This window comes from Rattus norvegicus, chromosome 8 (genome assembly GCF_036323735.1).
Source record: "Rattus norvegicus strain BN/NHsdMcwi chromosome 8, GRCr8, whole genome shotgun sequence".
In the NCBI taxonomy this organism is placed as follows: Eukaryota; Metazoa; Chordata; class Mammalia; order Rodentia; family Muridae; genus Rattus; species Rattus norvegicus.
The window spans coordinates 85,974,439-85,991,199 of NC_086026.1; the positions used below are offsets into that span (position 1 = coordinate 85,974,439).

The following is a 16,761-nucleotide window of genomic DNA, read 5'->3' on the forward strand; positions in this document are numbered from 1 at the left end:
TACTAATAGCTCATTAGTGAGGGACTTTATAGTCGGAAGACTCAGCTGGATGAGACTGATTATTTTTATCCTGAAGAAGCATGACTTACACCTGTCATCACTATGAAAGCCATCCAGAAGGGATGACTCTCTAGGTCAGGCCCAGCTTGATTTCTCCATGTTCCGTGACTCAAGTGTGTGGTACCAAGTTCTGGTTTTCTACTTTCTTAAAGGCCAACTTATTAATACTGGTACTAATTAAAAATATCCTCTTGAGTTTGGGAAATTCAAGACACTGACAATTTAGAGAAGGGCATTACAATTGTATAAGAATATCCTGGTTATTTATTTTTGTGTCCATGTAGATGTGTATCTGTGTTGTATATGGTTGTGAGCTTGGCCCCATGTGCTCTCTGAGACTAAGAGACAACTTGTGGGAGCCAGTTCTCTCCTGCCATGTCACTAGTCTCGTCCTCTACCCACTGAGCCTGCTTGGGATACTCCAGTGCTAATCACTGTTGTGTTTTTATTATGAACCAAGGAAAGCAAAAGTTTTAAAACTACTCATGCTTGGGGTTGGGGATTTAGCTCAGTGGTAGAGCGCTTGCCTAGCAAGCACAAGGCCCTGGGTTCGGTCCCCAGCTCCAAAAAAAAAAAAAAAGAACCAAAAAAAAAGAGAAAAAAACAAACAAACAAAAAAACTACTCATGCTTTCAGAAATTTTAAAGCACATAGCGTTGCCAACCTAGAGAGAAACATTCGTTAAAACTCCTGGATCTTAGGCCCGATGCACAGGCTGTTCTTGACCCATGCCTCATCATAACCCAGACTTATCTCCAGTCTTTCCTTACCTGTGGTTACGTGAGCATTACCAGTTGGTAACATTCTTTTTGTAGTTCATGTCTTTTTGATTTTATGTTTTTCTCTGGTTAGAATATCCTTACCCAATTTTTGTTACCCAGGATACTTGAATTCACCCATTAATACTCAGGTTAGGAATCTTCTTTTTCTGTCTTTACCTGTGGTTCTTTGAATAAAATGACCCCCATAGGCCCGTAGGGAGTGGCACTACTCAGGGGTGTGGCCTTGTTGGTGGAGGTGTGGCCTTGTTGGTGGAGGTGTGGCCTTGTTGGTGGAGGTGTGGCTTTGTTGGAGGAGGTGTGGCTTTGTTGGAGGAGGTGTGGCTTTGTTGGAGGAGGTGTGGCCTTGTTGGAGGAGGTGTGGCTTTGTTGGTGGAGGTGTGGCCTTGTTGGAGGAGGTGTGGCTTTGTTGGTGGAGGTGTGGCCTTGTTGGTGGAGGTGTGGCTTTGTTGGAGGAGGTGTGGCTTTGTTGGAGGAGTTGTGGCTTTGTTGGTGGAGGTGTGGCCTTGTTGGTGGAGGTGTGGCTTTGTTGGAGGAGGTGTCTCACTAAGGGGTAGGTAGGCTGTGAAGTCTGAAAACCTCAAGCCAGGTCAGCATGCCACAGTCTTCCTTCTGCTGCCTGTCAATCCAGATGTAAAACTCTCAGTTTTCCCCAGCACGGGGTCTTTCCCTGCTTCCCTGCTTCCAGATGTGGTGATAATGGACTAAGCTTCTCTGAACCGTAAGCCATTCCTAATCAAATGTTTTTCTTTATAAGATTTGCCATAGGCATGACGTCTTTTCATAGCAATAGAACACTAAGACACTACCTAGTCATACAAAGGAGCTTATGACCTTCTCACATGTTTCTGTTACTTTATGTGTACTCCTCCACCATAGCTCTTGCCACATTATAGTGAGACAGTTGTATGTCTGTCTCTTCTGGGGTACATGCCCTTCTCATTTTTTCTTTGTCCTCTCAGGTTTATACAGTGACTGGCATAAAACTTCTCAACATTTTTAGCTAGCTCTATTGTTAGAGATATAAAACTAATAATATCTGTAGATCAGCTTATCTTAATGGTATGCTGCTGGGTACTGAATTCTTCTCATTTCCCTTATTCTGACTTTATGCAAATTAAAACACCATTTAGGATCATACCTTTGCTGTGAGAGAGATGCACGTCTCCCAACCTCCTTTGCAACTAGGTTGATAAAATATAATGCTGTTAGTGGAAGCCCAATAATTATGAGCATGTTTGTCACTTTGTCACATCATATTTTGGTTAAAGAATCTGTATTTTTTTTAAATTTTGAGTTCATTCTTATCCTACCATGGATACTTTAAGATACACACATCAGCTTACCTGAAAACCTAATGGCCTAAGATAACCAGAGTGTATTCAGAATTTCAGAGGGCCAGGTATTGGTGTAGAGCTTGGATGGACGACTCTGTTTTCTGAGTCTGTCATTGTCTCTCAAATGGCCCCTGTCAGGAATGAGGGATCTTGCTGTCAAATTCACACATGAAGAAGTTGTTAACAGTTTTTATTTTCTCTCTGGATTGTGGAAGGAGTTCAGATATACCCTGAGTGGGCTTCCCTCAGAGGAAAAAAAATATGCATGCAAGGAAGAAAATATGCTTTCTAGCTAAAGCTTTTAATCATTTAAAATGTAATCATGGGTCTGGCGTGCTCTCACATTTCCTATTTGCTGGTGTCATCCAAACAACAACAAAGATGAGGTGAATTTTGAAGAGACAAAGTATGAACAGCAGGAAGCAAAGATATTAAAAGCTGTACTGGAAGCTGGTTACCATAGATATCAGGTGTTGTGGTGGTATAGAAACACAGTAGATGTGGTATAAAACAGAGTAAATAGTTGTACCATGAGATATTGGGTAAAACAGACTTTCTGATCCACATTATTTGTTAAATTATCAAGACAAAGTTCTGAAGAAATTGATCTGTGGTTAGAATGGGGATCTAGTTCCCAGCATTTACATGATGCTTCTCAGGAGCCTGCTACTTGAGCTCCAGAGGATTTTTAACATCCCCTCTGGCCTCTTAGGCCCTGCCCACACATTGTGATGCCCATAAACCCTCAAAAGCACACACACATAATTTTAAAAATCCAAAAAAGAAATAATAAGTGTATGTGATCTGAGATGAGGACAATTCAGGGCTCATTTGCTGTTGTGGCAGGGAATTGATATTCAGGCCAAACACTATTTTAGTGCTTTAAATAAGAATGGCCTCTGTGATGGTTTGAGGACGCCTAGCCCAGGGAGTGGCACTATTTGAAGGTGTGGGCCTTCCTGGAGTAGATGTGCCACAGTGGGATTGGGCTTTAAAACCCTCACCCTAGTTGCCTGGAAGTGAGTCTTAGCAGCCTTCAGATGAAGATGTAGAACTCTCAGCTCTGCCTGCACCATGCCTGCCTGGATGCTGCCATGTTCCCATCTAATGGATAATGGACTGAATCTGTGAGCCAACTCCAATTAAATATTGTCCTTATAAGAATTGCCTTGGTTATGGTGTCTGTTCATAGCAGTAAAACTCTAACTAAAAAGTTGGTACCAGGGATAGGGGTATTGTTGTGTTAGGTCTGACCATGCTTTTGTTTGGAAGGATGTGGATTTTGGGGGACTTAATGGGCCATCCTACTAAGAATATTGAAGACATTGGTGTTGAGGGTGATTTGAACTGTGGAAAGCCTGGCTCTAGAGGTTTCAGAGGAGAAGAATTTTAATATGTGGTCAAGAGACTGTTCTTGTGATATTTTGGTGAAGAATGTGGCTGCTTTTTGTCATTGTCTAAAGAGTCTACCTGAGGCTAAGGTAAAGAGATTTATATGAATTGCATTAACAGAAGAAGCCTCAGAAAAGCCTAGCAGAGACTTTTCCTCTGGTTTAGTGTCATAAAGAGCAGTTTGAACACGTGTAGCAAGCTTAGAAAGGAAAAAAAAATATGGTTCAAGTATTAAAGGGGCACCAGGAAGTGAAATGGACCTGAATTCTGTGTTCAAGGGTATTAAATTGAATTAAGGGAGTAGTGACCTTGGGTCAAGATTCCATCCAGCTAAATTTATGTCCAGGTATGGTAGCATACACCTTTAACCCAGGAGTCCCGATCTCTGAGTTCAAGACCAGTTTGGACTAGAGCAAGTTCTCGGTGAAGAAAAGCTTAAGTCTAGGTGTTGTGGTGCACACCTAGGAGGCAGAGCACGCAGTTCAAGGTCAATCTATAGACCAAGTTCCAGGACAGCCAGGTTTAGGCAGTGGGGTAGTTGGAAAACAGAAAGCTGATAACAGAACAAGGGGGCCATGTTCCAGCTCCAGTGAACAGCGGAATTTGGCAGCATAGACCAAGTGGCTCTGGCTTTAGAGTCAAGAATAAAAGAGACTACTTCGACAATTGATGCTGGTTAGGTGGAACAAAGAAATTAGCAGTGATTAAGAAGAGACCAGCATCACTGAGACGAAATCTGGGAAGTGATTTTTTTGAGAACACAAAGAAGCTTGTGTTCTAGAAATAGCAGCTGTCCTTGGTAATGTGTAGTATCACCCAGGTGGTATTGGCTTTGATGGTCTTTCATGTAAAGAAGCTGAGGCTTGGCACCATGAAGAGAGCCTATGGGAGACTATTGGTGAAGCCTAGTTGCAGCGGAAGACCCCAGTGTATTAGAGATGCCAGTACCATGGGATGATCACCAAGAACAGCAGCAGTAGTAGAATGGAGTCAACCAGAGCCTACAGTGCTACAAAGGGCAGAGCTGGAAAAGTGATGCAAGCCCTTTAGAGGATTCCAGAAGATCATGTGTGGATCCATGACATTGGAACAAGAAGCTTCTGTGACACTAAAGTTGCCTTGGAGGCCCCAAGATGTTAAAGATGCCATAGCCATGGCATACATTCTGAAGAAAGCTGCTAACAGGGAGTGGAACCAGCCCAGGAGAGAGAGGTTTGTTGTAGTCAACAATGATGGAGAAGGAGCTGGAGATCAGAAGATTGAACATCAGATATGGAGATGCAGAGTTTAGAGTTTGCTCAGATTGTTTCCTGCCTAGCTTTGGGGATTACGGTTAAGTGACTGAATAACTCTCAGAAGAGACTTTGAACTTGGTACTTTTAACACTGTTGAGACAGCTATAGACTATGGGAACTTTTGAATTTGGACTAAATATATTTTGCATTGTGCTATGTTTTGGTATGGCCCCATAGACTCTTATGTTTGAACAAACCTATGGGGGCCAGGGAGTTGAATGTGGTGGTTTGAGTATGCCCAGCCCAGGGAGTGGCACTATTTGAAGGTGTGGTCTTGTTGCAGTGGGTGTGGCCTTGTTGAGTAGGTGTGCCACTGTGGGCTTGGGCTTTACAGCCTCATCCTAGCTGTCTGGAAGTGAAACTTCTCTTAGCAGGAGATGTAAGATGCTGTCATGCCTCCACGATAATGGGCTGAACCTGTGAGCCAACCTCAATTAAATGTCCTTATAAGAGTTTTGTTCGTGGTGTCTATTCGCAGCAATGGTAATCCTAAGACAGCCTCCATAGGCTGATAATTTGAATGCTTGGTGTTCCATGGTGGAACTTAGGAAGAATTAGGAGGAGGGACCTTGTTGGAGGAGATGTGTTATTACTTTGAGGTTTCTTTAGCACAGAACTAACATTCCCTGTTAGTCCTCCCCGTCTCTGCCTCCTGCTTTTGGATCAGGATATAAGCTCAGAACTACTGCTCCAGTGCCATGCCTGCCTGCCTGCCGCCATGTTTCCTGCTGTGGTCAAGGACTCACCCTCTGAAGCTGAAAGTCCCAGATGAACTGTTTCTTCTGTAAGTTGCCTTGGTCACAGTGTTTTCTCATAGCAACAGGAAAATAACTACAAAAATCTTCATGCTATCTGCCTATAGAAACAATTATGACTAGAAAGATTTGGTCTTTCAAGACCTTATAGTTACTTCGTGCTTTAAAGCGAGATGTGAGGATCATCTTATTTTCACAAGTTTTTGAGTTTGATTGAATGTGAATGTATTCCCACTGTCCTGACAAATTCAGGTATCAAAGATGGTTTAGCAGAGGACTAGGAAAAGGTCACTGTGCTCCTGATCTGGCCTTCATGATTGATAGGAGATGGGCAGTTGTTCTCACTCTGAACAACCACCTACGGGATGTTTCTGTGTGCCATGCTTCTCTTTCATAGTGCCTTCCAAGATCTTGAATCTTAAATTAAATGTGACCCACCTCAGAAAGGTGCTCCAATGAGTAACAAAGACAAAAGTGTAGCAGGATTTCCAGAGGAATAAATACCCTATACATATTAAACTTGATTTCTGGACATTTACTATTGAAAGAAAATCCCTAGCAAAGACTCAATGATAGTGATAAGTAAATGAGAATCAAAGAACAAAACAGACACTTAATCTGAGGAGCTAGATTATGAGGATCTAGTGATGAGAAATTTAATAAAAATTAAAATATCTGTCAAATCTACATAGTCAAATTAATAACGAAAATGTGTTTAACAAAATACTAATATTTTAAATGTGTCACTGTGTTTGAAAACAAGAGAAAGGAAAAGGGTCTCCAGATTACATCAGGTTTTAAGTGGTTTCTGGTCTTACGTTATGTCTAGCAATAATACTTTCAATAACATAAAAAATCCTTAGCCAAAATTATCTAACATTTTTCGCAGTGAGTCAGCTCCCCAGAACAGGCAAAAGCATTTTTGGCAGCACCTATTTTACCTTGAAACTTTCTCTCATAATGTAACCCTATCCTGACCTTGATTGGCTTATCAAATGAGCTCATTCTCAGAGCGGAGGAAGTGTAGTCTATCAGAGAAACAGTGTGACAACATGCCAGGACAGCGCTGCACACTGTCTAGAGGGCAGCGGAGCATTGCTTGCTCCCTCCCTTCACTTGTGCTTCTCCTGTCAAGCTTAGATGATAGAGAGGATGTCTGAAGAACTAGAACATGGATCACTGGTTCTCGACAAATCCATATTTGAGACTTAGTGCTGCCACTTCCTGTGTTACAACTCTCAGACTGGTTAAAATTGTATTTTTCTCATTTGCTAAATATTTATTAATTTCTAAATTATAATTTGATTGTATGTTGGTGTTTAAACATATATGAGTTAATGGGCCTTGGTTTATTATATTCAATAAACGGTCTTCATCTTCCTTTAGTGTGTGAAAAGGAAAGGTATAAACACATTGATCATATATGTCACAAGTTACTGACTGATCAATCCTAATAAGTCATTACTTACCAAAGCTAGTACTCCTAGCTGAGCAGGGAGCTCAAGGATGCTGAAGCAAGCAATAGTAGGCTTCCCTTTCACCAGAGGAAGCCCATCAGCAATGATGGTTTTGAATGTTAAGAGCCTAGTGGGACCTTGGTGAATTTGAGTGTTAGCATGGGAAAATTTCAAGCATAATTAAATTCTAGATGCTGAAAATTCTTCAACTGTATCAGTTATTATCTCCTACTAAAATCTGGAAAAGAATCAGAAAGCTGAACTGTTGTGTTTGATTTTTAGCTTAAGCGTCATATGCTTTATCTTGCTACTTTTAATTCTCAGGCAAGTTGACATGCATACCCTAAAATTTCTATGGTAGGACAAGAGTAAACTTGGGAAAAGGTATTGTGATTCTTTCTAACCAACATATGCCACAAGCGTGCTTATGAGGACTGGGTCTCATCTAATAATAATATAACATTGTATCAACCTAACTGCAAGGGAGGCTGGGAGTAGAGTTGCCACTTTGGGATATAAAACGATTGTAGAAAACAACTACATTACATATATGTCTACCATCTCATGAATAGAATTTGCTCTAACTTTTACTGGTTAAATCCTTAAGTGCCAATGTAGTATAACTTTATTGGCTCAGCATATTATAAGTAATTACTTAGAACACTGTTAATGATAGACCCAAATGACCAACAGCAACTGCAATAAACAAGCAAAGAAGCAAACAGACAAGATACCCTGCAACAAGCATATTCTGTGAGGGAAAATCAAATAATTAGGAAGAACGTTCATGGAGAAAGAGAAATACAATGTTAAGCAGAAAATACCAAGGGGATGGGTGGATGGATCTGCTATGGAAAGGGAGGGTAATGAGGCCAACTCTACTTTACTCATTTTTTTTTTTGGGAAAGCCCTCTGTTGAGGAATAGGGTGAGAACAGAGGCCTGAAGGAACCACGTAGTTCAAGATGGGAAATGGCAGCAGACGATGGCTACCGACATCAACAGTGGAAGGAAAGGGACAACAAATAACTATTTTTTAAAGATATTATTTTCATGTTCTCCCTTGTATCAAGAGAAAGCATTTATATACTATTTATGATATGACTTTTATAAGGCAACTAGTACGAGCTTCAGTGTATAATTAGAACAGGGGATAGACTCGGAGAGTTCAGATGGACACACAAACAGCAGGAAGCATATCTAGGTGACTGTTCATTGTTGGAATGCTTTGCTCTTTCTATATTGAGGCAATGATAGGGAAGGGATCTGAAATTTCCCAAGTGAAAGAATATCATTCAGTATGGGATAAATGTGACAGAGAATTGGACATTTTCGTAGGGATTAAATATTTGAATGAATAAAAACATCTTTCTGTCCATTTTTTTTCTCTAGGAATAATGGCCAAAGATTACAGTAATTTATTTATTTTAGTGTTCTGAAGACTTTTCCTTCTTATGCACATCCATTTTATAGATATGATATTGCCCAAAACATATCAGTTAAATATGTAGATGAGTGGACTTGCTTAAAGATATAGAACCTTACCACCTACTGCTTCCTAGGACTTAAAGTTCCATAATTAGACATGCATATGACTTTCCGCTGGAACACAAACACTCATCAACTCCCATTTACAGTAATTGTACCTTTTTGTGAATGACTTTGTCATTTGTTTCCAGGAAACTGCTTTCTATCTCTGCAAGGAGCATCCTTATAATGAAGTGGGGACATAATGTCGGCGAGAGATTGTCAGGATGAAAAAGGAGAGGCCGAATGATCAAGACTTGGCTTTTCTGCTTAGACGGTATTCTTCTATATCATTTTGCAAAAGAACATTGTCAGAGAATTGACTTCTAGCTAATGGCATTGCATTTGTAAGTTCAACAGGGCTGATACTTTTCTAGTAGTCAGTTCCATGAAAGTGTACAGGTTGTATGGACCTGAGGGTCAGTAATTACACCCGCTGCCTGCACTGTGTTATGCTCCCTTCACGTGAGTGCTATCCCTTTGTTTATGCCTCCGGAGTAATGTCACTTCTCCTGACACTCTAAGTAGAGCTATTTGTACCACAGAGCATGCAGGTAATCCTTGTTCTAATCCATTTTGTAGGCTTGACAGTGACATCAGAGATCAAGAAGGCTGTAAGCAATGACAGTGCTCATTTGTTTAAATGTCAACCCTGAACCTCTCCAACTTTCAGGAACTATGTCAGTAGTGTAGGAGCTTCAGTTCCCGCAGAGGAGATTTCAATGTTATTCAGATGTAATTCGCTCCCTGGGGAAATAGCTGTCAGTGTCTACAGAGTGAGTTCCTTGGGTAAATCTTTCTTTTATGCTGAATGGAAGTGTTTCAAGGCTTGAAGCTGTTGACAGTGCTGTCTTCATGGACACTATGAAGTAGCCTCAGTGATGTTTCTCTCCCTCTGCCCCCCACCAGCAAATTTATATGTCTGAGCTATGTAATAAGGCCGCAAAGACTCTGCAACGTAAGGTCTATGCCACAAAGCAGGAATAACATCCAAGAAGAACACATTTCTCACAAAGATTAAGCCTGAAATAAAACTGGGAAGGAAATAGTGAAGGTGTATAACTATTTGTTCAAAAAAACAAACAAAAACAAACCAAAAAAAAAAAAAAACCGAAAAAAAAAAACCCCAAAACACCTTTCTTGAATTTTACAGCAGAAATATCCTATCCAGACAGTTGCGTGTGTTGTTGTTGTTGTTGTTGTTGTTGCTTTTGGTGAAGAGAAGCATAGTGGTACCTTCCTGGCAGAGTGCATAGATGCAGAGGAGAAAAGGAAGCTTTTTGCAGACAACCCAGAACAGAGAGTCCATTGCCTACCAGCTTTCTAGCTCTCGAGTAGAATTACACTTGAGTATTCTGGATCTGAGGTCAGGAAAAAAAATGAGGCTATATATGAATCATGTCCTCTAATACGCTATTGTTTTTTTTTCCTTTCGGTGTAGTTCTTTTTAAGATTTAAGCAAGAGAGCATGTGTCAAGTGGTCTTGCAAGAGTAGAGGCTCAGTGTCTGTTCCATTTCTACCACTCACTTAGCAATAAGTATGCGCCACAGGCAGCAAGGGCTGCGTGTGCTCATTTCTGTGCTCTCTGTGCTCAGTGCTCTGTGCATAGCCTGGGACTCCGTAGATGGCAAGGTGGGAACCAGAAGATAGACGATTAAAAGACTTCTTCTAGCAAGAGGCTGAATCATCTCCACTCACATGTCCCTTCACTTTGATTGTAGCCTAAGAAGATTGCCTTTATTTTTAATCTTAAAACAAATCAAAAGAAGTAAAATATCCCAAAATAATAAAGGGCAAGCTAAAGTTCTCGGAGATTTCTTGTCTCATGACTAATATTCTCCCTAATGAGTCCCTCTCGGTCAGGAACTGTCAGCTTATCCACACTGTGAGTAAGAAGAGAAGGGAAAAGCCAGGTTGTGAGTGATAGCCCGGTGAGTTCCTCACAGTCCAGCTTCCCAGCCTACTCCGTTTCACTCACCTCTCCCCCTTTCTATTGGGGAGCTACCACCATCTCCGAACTGCCTGCCTCCTCCTGTCATTTCCAACAGACTTCCTCCACACTGCCCTCTGCATCCGAAAAGCCTCTTGCCCTCCATTCATCAAGGTGCAGGCTCCTTCCATTCACAATTTAAGTCGTAGCTCACTGGGGAAGCTCCTTGTCTTGAAAGCGATTCCAGTTCTGTCCTAATGAATCCATCACCGCGGTCCCTAGAGTTTCCTTACCCCTCACTTGATCCCTCAGACATTGTGATGAGGAGAATGGTAATGAGCGAGCAAGAGAACCTGTGTTCTCACAGACCAAGGCAGACTCTGACAAGAACAAGAATCAGTTGGTACAAATATTTTCTGAAACTGGTAACAACCACTTGTGCGGGGGGTATGCATTGGTTGAATGAATGAATGAATGCATGCATGAATGCTTGAATGGGTGGTGAGAGTGAGCTCCGGGGTACTTTTCTAGGATGCTCCTCCTTCCTCTTGCTGCTCCAGGCACCGCTTCTGTTTAATTCTGCTCTTGCGACTGAGCGCGCTCCTGTCTGCCTCAGCCTCTGCCTCTGTCTCCACTCTGCCCCTTCATTACCACTTCTTGACCCGAGCCTAAACCTCCTTGCTAAAGGACATGACACAAGAGCTCATGAAGGCCTTATGACTTCATCAGTTTCCGCGGGTGCAAGCCCTCCCCAGTAAACCCACCCAGCCTGCACAAAAGCATTACAGATTCCCCTACACTCAGCAAATCCACCTGGAGGTCCTTGTCCCTCTCCTTGCGCCTGTATTCTAGGTTCTCAAACAGAAACAGTTTTCCTCTTTTCTCTTTTCTCGGAAGACAAACAGAATTATTATTCTAGAGATACCCCTAGTTTGTAAAATCAGAAAACTTAAAAAAAATTATTAGAAACCTCCCCCAAGAGCAACGACCTCTTTGTTTGCACCCCAGGAGAAGGGAGGGGTCTCCCAGCCTTGCAGCCTGGGCAGAGGGGAGGTGACAACCCTTCTGGAGGGCTGCCCGCGACCAGACTCACCCAGGACGTTCCCGATGAGAGCCACGACGAACACGATGATATACCCTGCGATCAGGACCCACTCATATTCTTTCGGGTGTAGGTATTCCCTCCACAGGTACCGCAGGAATTCCTCGTCGTCATAGTCTGTGGGGTTTAAAAACGGCTCTTGAGTTTCATTCAGCTCCGAAGCAGATGACCAGTTGCGACGAGGGAGGGAATCCTCCAATTTGGTGCTGGACATCACGGACTGGTCCGGTTCGGCTCAGTGCTGCAAGCTTGTCTCCGCCTGCCCCATGAGCACCGGGGATTCGCGGTGGGAAAGGCTGCGCCGCCGCGACAAGGGGCTCTGGAGCCGGGAATGACGTGAAAAGTTCCTGAGCCAATGTCTCCAGAGCCCTGCGCCCGGCAACTTCGGGCTGCCGCTTCAGTGTCTTTGCAGGGGATTTGCACCAGAAGCTGCTGAAGAGCTAGGGAAATGGCAGGGGAGGTTGCAGCAATGATTCTGGAGCAGAGATCCTCCTTGACCTCAGCTCCAGCTCTATCACTCTTCATTCCAGCACTTAGCTTGCAGTCCACAGCCTTCCCCAGGGCTGAGGGACAGAGAGATTAAGCTGGAAAATAAAAGTGGGGCTGGAAAGGAGGGGAGTAAAGACAATTACCTTAACCTGTTTCTTTGTGAATCACGTGTCCTTCTCCTACCACTTTTCTTCTGTTTAACATGCAATTTCCATACTATACTGGCATGCAAAAGCCTGTGAATGTGGCCGGAAGGTCAACGCATGGTTAACAGAAGATCCATTTCTTCACTTGCCTTTGTAATGCAAATCTAAAAGTAATCATAAGCCACTCTAGCCTCAGACAGGTCTATGCGAAATTCATCCCATCCAAATATTTTAATATTTAATATAGCATCGCAGTATTTATCATGTGCCAAGTTGGCAATGGCTGAATTGTTAAGGCATCGCCTGCCACTCCTTATCAAAAATGAGGAGAGGATCATTTTTAATTGAAGGCTGTACTTAATAGGCATTTGCACTTTCAAGGGCAAATGTAACTAATCTAAGAGGAACCTACTATTCCGCTAAGTGGCTATAGTATTAAACCGACTCCTAATGACTTATTACAGTAATAAATTAATTAATGTATCTCTCAACCCGCACCAGAGGAGACTCTGTTTGCAGGAGATGATGGTTAACGTGGAGAATCAAAACTAGCCAAGGTGCAGGGAATAAGAGGCTACGTGATGTTTAGCCCTAAAAGGAACACACAGCACAAGCCCTCCTGCCACAGCTCAGGGATCATTTTGGGAAGAGGGACCTGAAAGAGCCTTAGAGTCTGAGGTAATAGATGATTGCTAGGAATCAGCGTCTTCTGGACACAGTAGGGAAGCTGCCCATGTGAACTCACGGTGGTTGTGACAGCATGTTCAGGACCTGTGCAAGTCTAAGCTGGAACAAACCTCAGCCGCAGAGGGGAGCCGGGTACAAAGTATCTGTCCTTGTTGATGATCTATTGGCAACTGTTAGCTCCTGGGAGAGTTGGGGACTGTTTTCTAAGAGTATAGTCTCTGGTTAAATCTCCCACCCTCCTGTGAAGGCCCCTGCATCCAATAATATCTGAGATCAAATTAGCCTTGATGGAATAAAAAGTAACAAGAACACAAAGTTGACTAGTAAGGAAGGCAAGGTTGATCTTAGAAAAGTGGGGAGAGGGAGTGGACGGATCAAAATGAGTACAAAATTCTCAAAGAACTAATGAAACGATTCTGTGTTCACGTATAAATTTAATTGTGTTGGTGTCTTAAGATTATTTAAATGCTAATGTCACCATTCAAGAAAACATCCATTCCTCCAGAACTGTTGTCTCCTGTGGAAGCAGGGGCAGACCTTCTGTGGACTTCATACAAATCTGGTGCCTATTGAGAGCTGTTGTCTTTCTGTAACTTATAAATATTTGATCTTCTTCTCCATACACTATCCATTTCGACTGTGAAGGCTTGTTGCTCCTTTGATTAGATTTACACTTGTCAGTGTCTTGAGATTCCTTGCTATTGGGGATCTATAAACACGGGCTCCATCTGCTATTTCTCTGTCACTGTCATTAGCTGTCGTTGTAGGGCATTTAACCTATCTACACTTTGTCTTCCCCCTTTCAAGTCTTCTGCTGTGATTAATCATGCCTGCGTGTTACAGTTGTCAGTGGGGAGAAATGAGAATATCTTTACGACATTCCTTCAATGTCTGCCTTTGGTTGTAACAAGCCTAGATTTATCTCCAGCCTAGGAACGAACATTCCATTTCTCCTTCTCCGTGCTTTATCAGATGCTTTCCTCAAAGCCTGCGGTACTCTCATGCTGTAAAAATTCCACCGAAACATCCTCTTATAATATGCTTTCCATTTCTGTAAGCCCAGGAGAGAGGATGAATATATCGGTCTTCCTTTCTGACCGGGCCCTAGTTTTTATACCTGCTAACACCTTTTCTAGTTTTCTCAGGTAACCATGCATTTTGCAATCTTTCTGCTGTATACAAGGGAAGGTGATACACGGCATCAGGACACACTATTATTTCTGATCTTAAAGTTGCTACATTACATCCTCTAAATTAGTTAACATTTTTTTTTTTTGGTTCTTTTTTCAGAGCTGGGGACCGAACCCAGGGCCTTGCGCTTCCCAGGCAAGTGCTCTACCACTGAGCTAAATCCCCAACCCCTGGTTAACATTTTTTAAAACAATGTCTTATTTTTGAAAGTAATCCAAATCCACTTGTTAAAATTTTTAAATGTATTATTGTATTGCTTTTGGTCTAAAACTGTACATTTTATGATTTCCTAGCACAAATATTATTTGTTATAGATATAAATTTTTGCATTAATACTCTTTACAAAAGTGAAATACATCTTTTACTATTCTGAATAACTTTATTAGACACCTTTGAACCTCCTAGTAACTTGAATATATTAAAGATTAGTGACAGTGAGTAAAATAAATCACAGACAAAACCAGCTTTTGATTAGTTCTTAGTGGTTTTACGTGGCTTTCTTAATGACATCAGAAAATGTTTTCCATGCCACTTACTATTTTCTTATTGATAGTATGAAGTCATTTTGTCTTCCTTTTCTAGGCCTACCATAACTTTGTGAATTGATTTCAATAAATGATTCTGACAATTTATCCTCTTTCCAGTAGTTTATCTAGAAATTAAGGCCATAAATAAATGTAAGATTACCCTCAATAATCAGTCTATCTTCTGGTGGATGAATGAGGTTTAGATTTTTTCAACTCCCTGCATTACTGAGGAAAGGAAAAGGCACACAATACCATGGGGTCATATATTTGTCAGCAAGAGAAACCCGGGGGTGGATTGCTTTGTTACTGGAACATCCCTTCAGCTGACTCCTTAAGGACAAAGAGGGGGTCACCCAGTCACTAAAGGGGGAGGATTTCAAGCAGAGGAAATCGGAAAACCACAGGCAAAAAGGTGAAAGGAATCAAGATGGGCTTTGAAATCTTCACTGGGAAGAGTGTAGGGATTGCCTGGGAAAGACAGAAGGGAGGGAGGCACCAGCAAAGCTCTGCTGTGGGGAAAGAGGCTGTGACTGTGGGATCTGACTAGAGTTGAGTGAAATTTGAAAGTGTAAGTCTGAGTATAGACTCCTACCATGAGATGATAAGATGACTGAGGTTCATCTCTGAGTGTAACTGTGCATTAAAGCTGTTTATCAGACACCTAGTAACTACATATTTATGCAGCACAGGATGGTATTTCAATAAATGTGTACAAAATGTAACTATCAAAGCTGGATAATTAGCATTTTCAGCCCCTAACACCACCTTTGTGGTAAGTATATTTAAAACCAATTCGTCTAGACACAATGAAATAAACATAACATATGTTAGCCAGACTCTTCCCTCTCTTTCCTACCCCTACCCTTTCCGATCTTTAAAACCACTGTTCTCTTTTCTGTTTCTATGAAATGAGATTTTGAGGACAGGAGCAAAGAGATGTTTGCCTCCTTGCTACTTGAAGGGTGTTCGCTTCCCTTCTCTGTTGGAATGAGACTGACCACTGTCAGCAATGACGTCACTGACAGCGTGCATGACATTCCTGAGAGCTTCTCAAGCATACATTTTCTTACAACATACCCATGAGCTAAATCCCTTTGAAAAGTTCAGAGTTATTAGGTTCTGGGAGTCTACGAAAGAGGAGATCAGTGCTCTTGATCAACTGTTACATTGGGAGTCTATTACAAAAGAATAACTTGAGACAAGAGAAGACTCAGCCATAAATAGTGAGGGTCACTTTCCACAATTTACTATGACACATGTTCTCTCTACCTCTATCTTTCTATTCTCTGCTATTCCTTTTTTAAAAAGTTAATCTATTTTGACTATTATATAGTTTTGTTACCCAACCCCAGTTAGTCTCCACAGCCAAAACTATGGAGTTAACCTCTTTTCCATTAGCAGATTTTTAATCATTACACACACACACACACACACACACACACACACACACACACACACACACGCACACACACACACACAGTTCCTATCCAAATTTCATGTTTTATTTTTACCTTTGCATTTTGATTTAACTAGGGTCATTGATATGAATAAAAACTTGTAGCTATCTACTGAAGCATGAACCACTCCCCATCACAGAAGACAATGCCTTTTCTCTCAGCAGCACTCAGTTCCCATCAACTCCACTGGGTCCAGTGGGGTCCCATCCACTCCTCTTCTATCTTTGACTCAATGTTTTTATGATGTCAGTCTTGTGCAAATCCTATGCAGGCTGTTGTGAGTTTGTAAGTGCCATGACCATCATGTCGTGTTCAAAAGACAGCATCTCATAGTTTTCTCCCTATCTTTTGTATTTTTATCTTTTATCTTTTTTCCCACTCTTTCCATTATGTTCACTGAGTATTGGAGGGGGTGATATACCCAAGTATGGCTGAACACGTAAGAGTCACATGTCCTCAGCATTTTCACTATGAGTTCCTATATTAATTTCAGCTGCAGATAGAAGCTTCTTTGGTGAAGGTTGAAGACTGTGCCAGTCTATGGTTATTAATATAAATATCGTGGAGACAGTTTGACAACAGATCCATTTAGGAAATAAAAGTAGTGGATTTATTACTAGTGTCTCTGGC

At 41.7% G+C, this 16,761-nt stretch overlaps 1 protein-coding gene across 2 annotated transcripts in view; it reads right to left on the bottom strand.

The window, feature by feature from the left end:
• The window catches only part of Hcrtr2 (hypocretin receptor 2), a 116,127-nt gene extending 104,160 nt beyond the window's left edge, over positions 1 to 11,967 (bottom strand). For both annotated transcript variants that reach the window (NM_013074.2, NM_001393819.1), the window contains exon 1: positions 11,626 to 11,967. In NM_013074.2, coding sequence (NP_037206.1) covers positions 11,626 to 11,848 — 223 coding nt within the window. In that variant the 5' untranslated portion in view covers positions 11,849 to 11,967. The remainder of the gene's footprint in view (positions 1 to 11,625) is intronic.
• Positions 11,968 to 16,761: the final 4,794 nt, after the last annotated feature.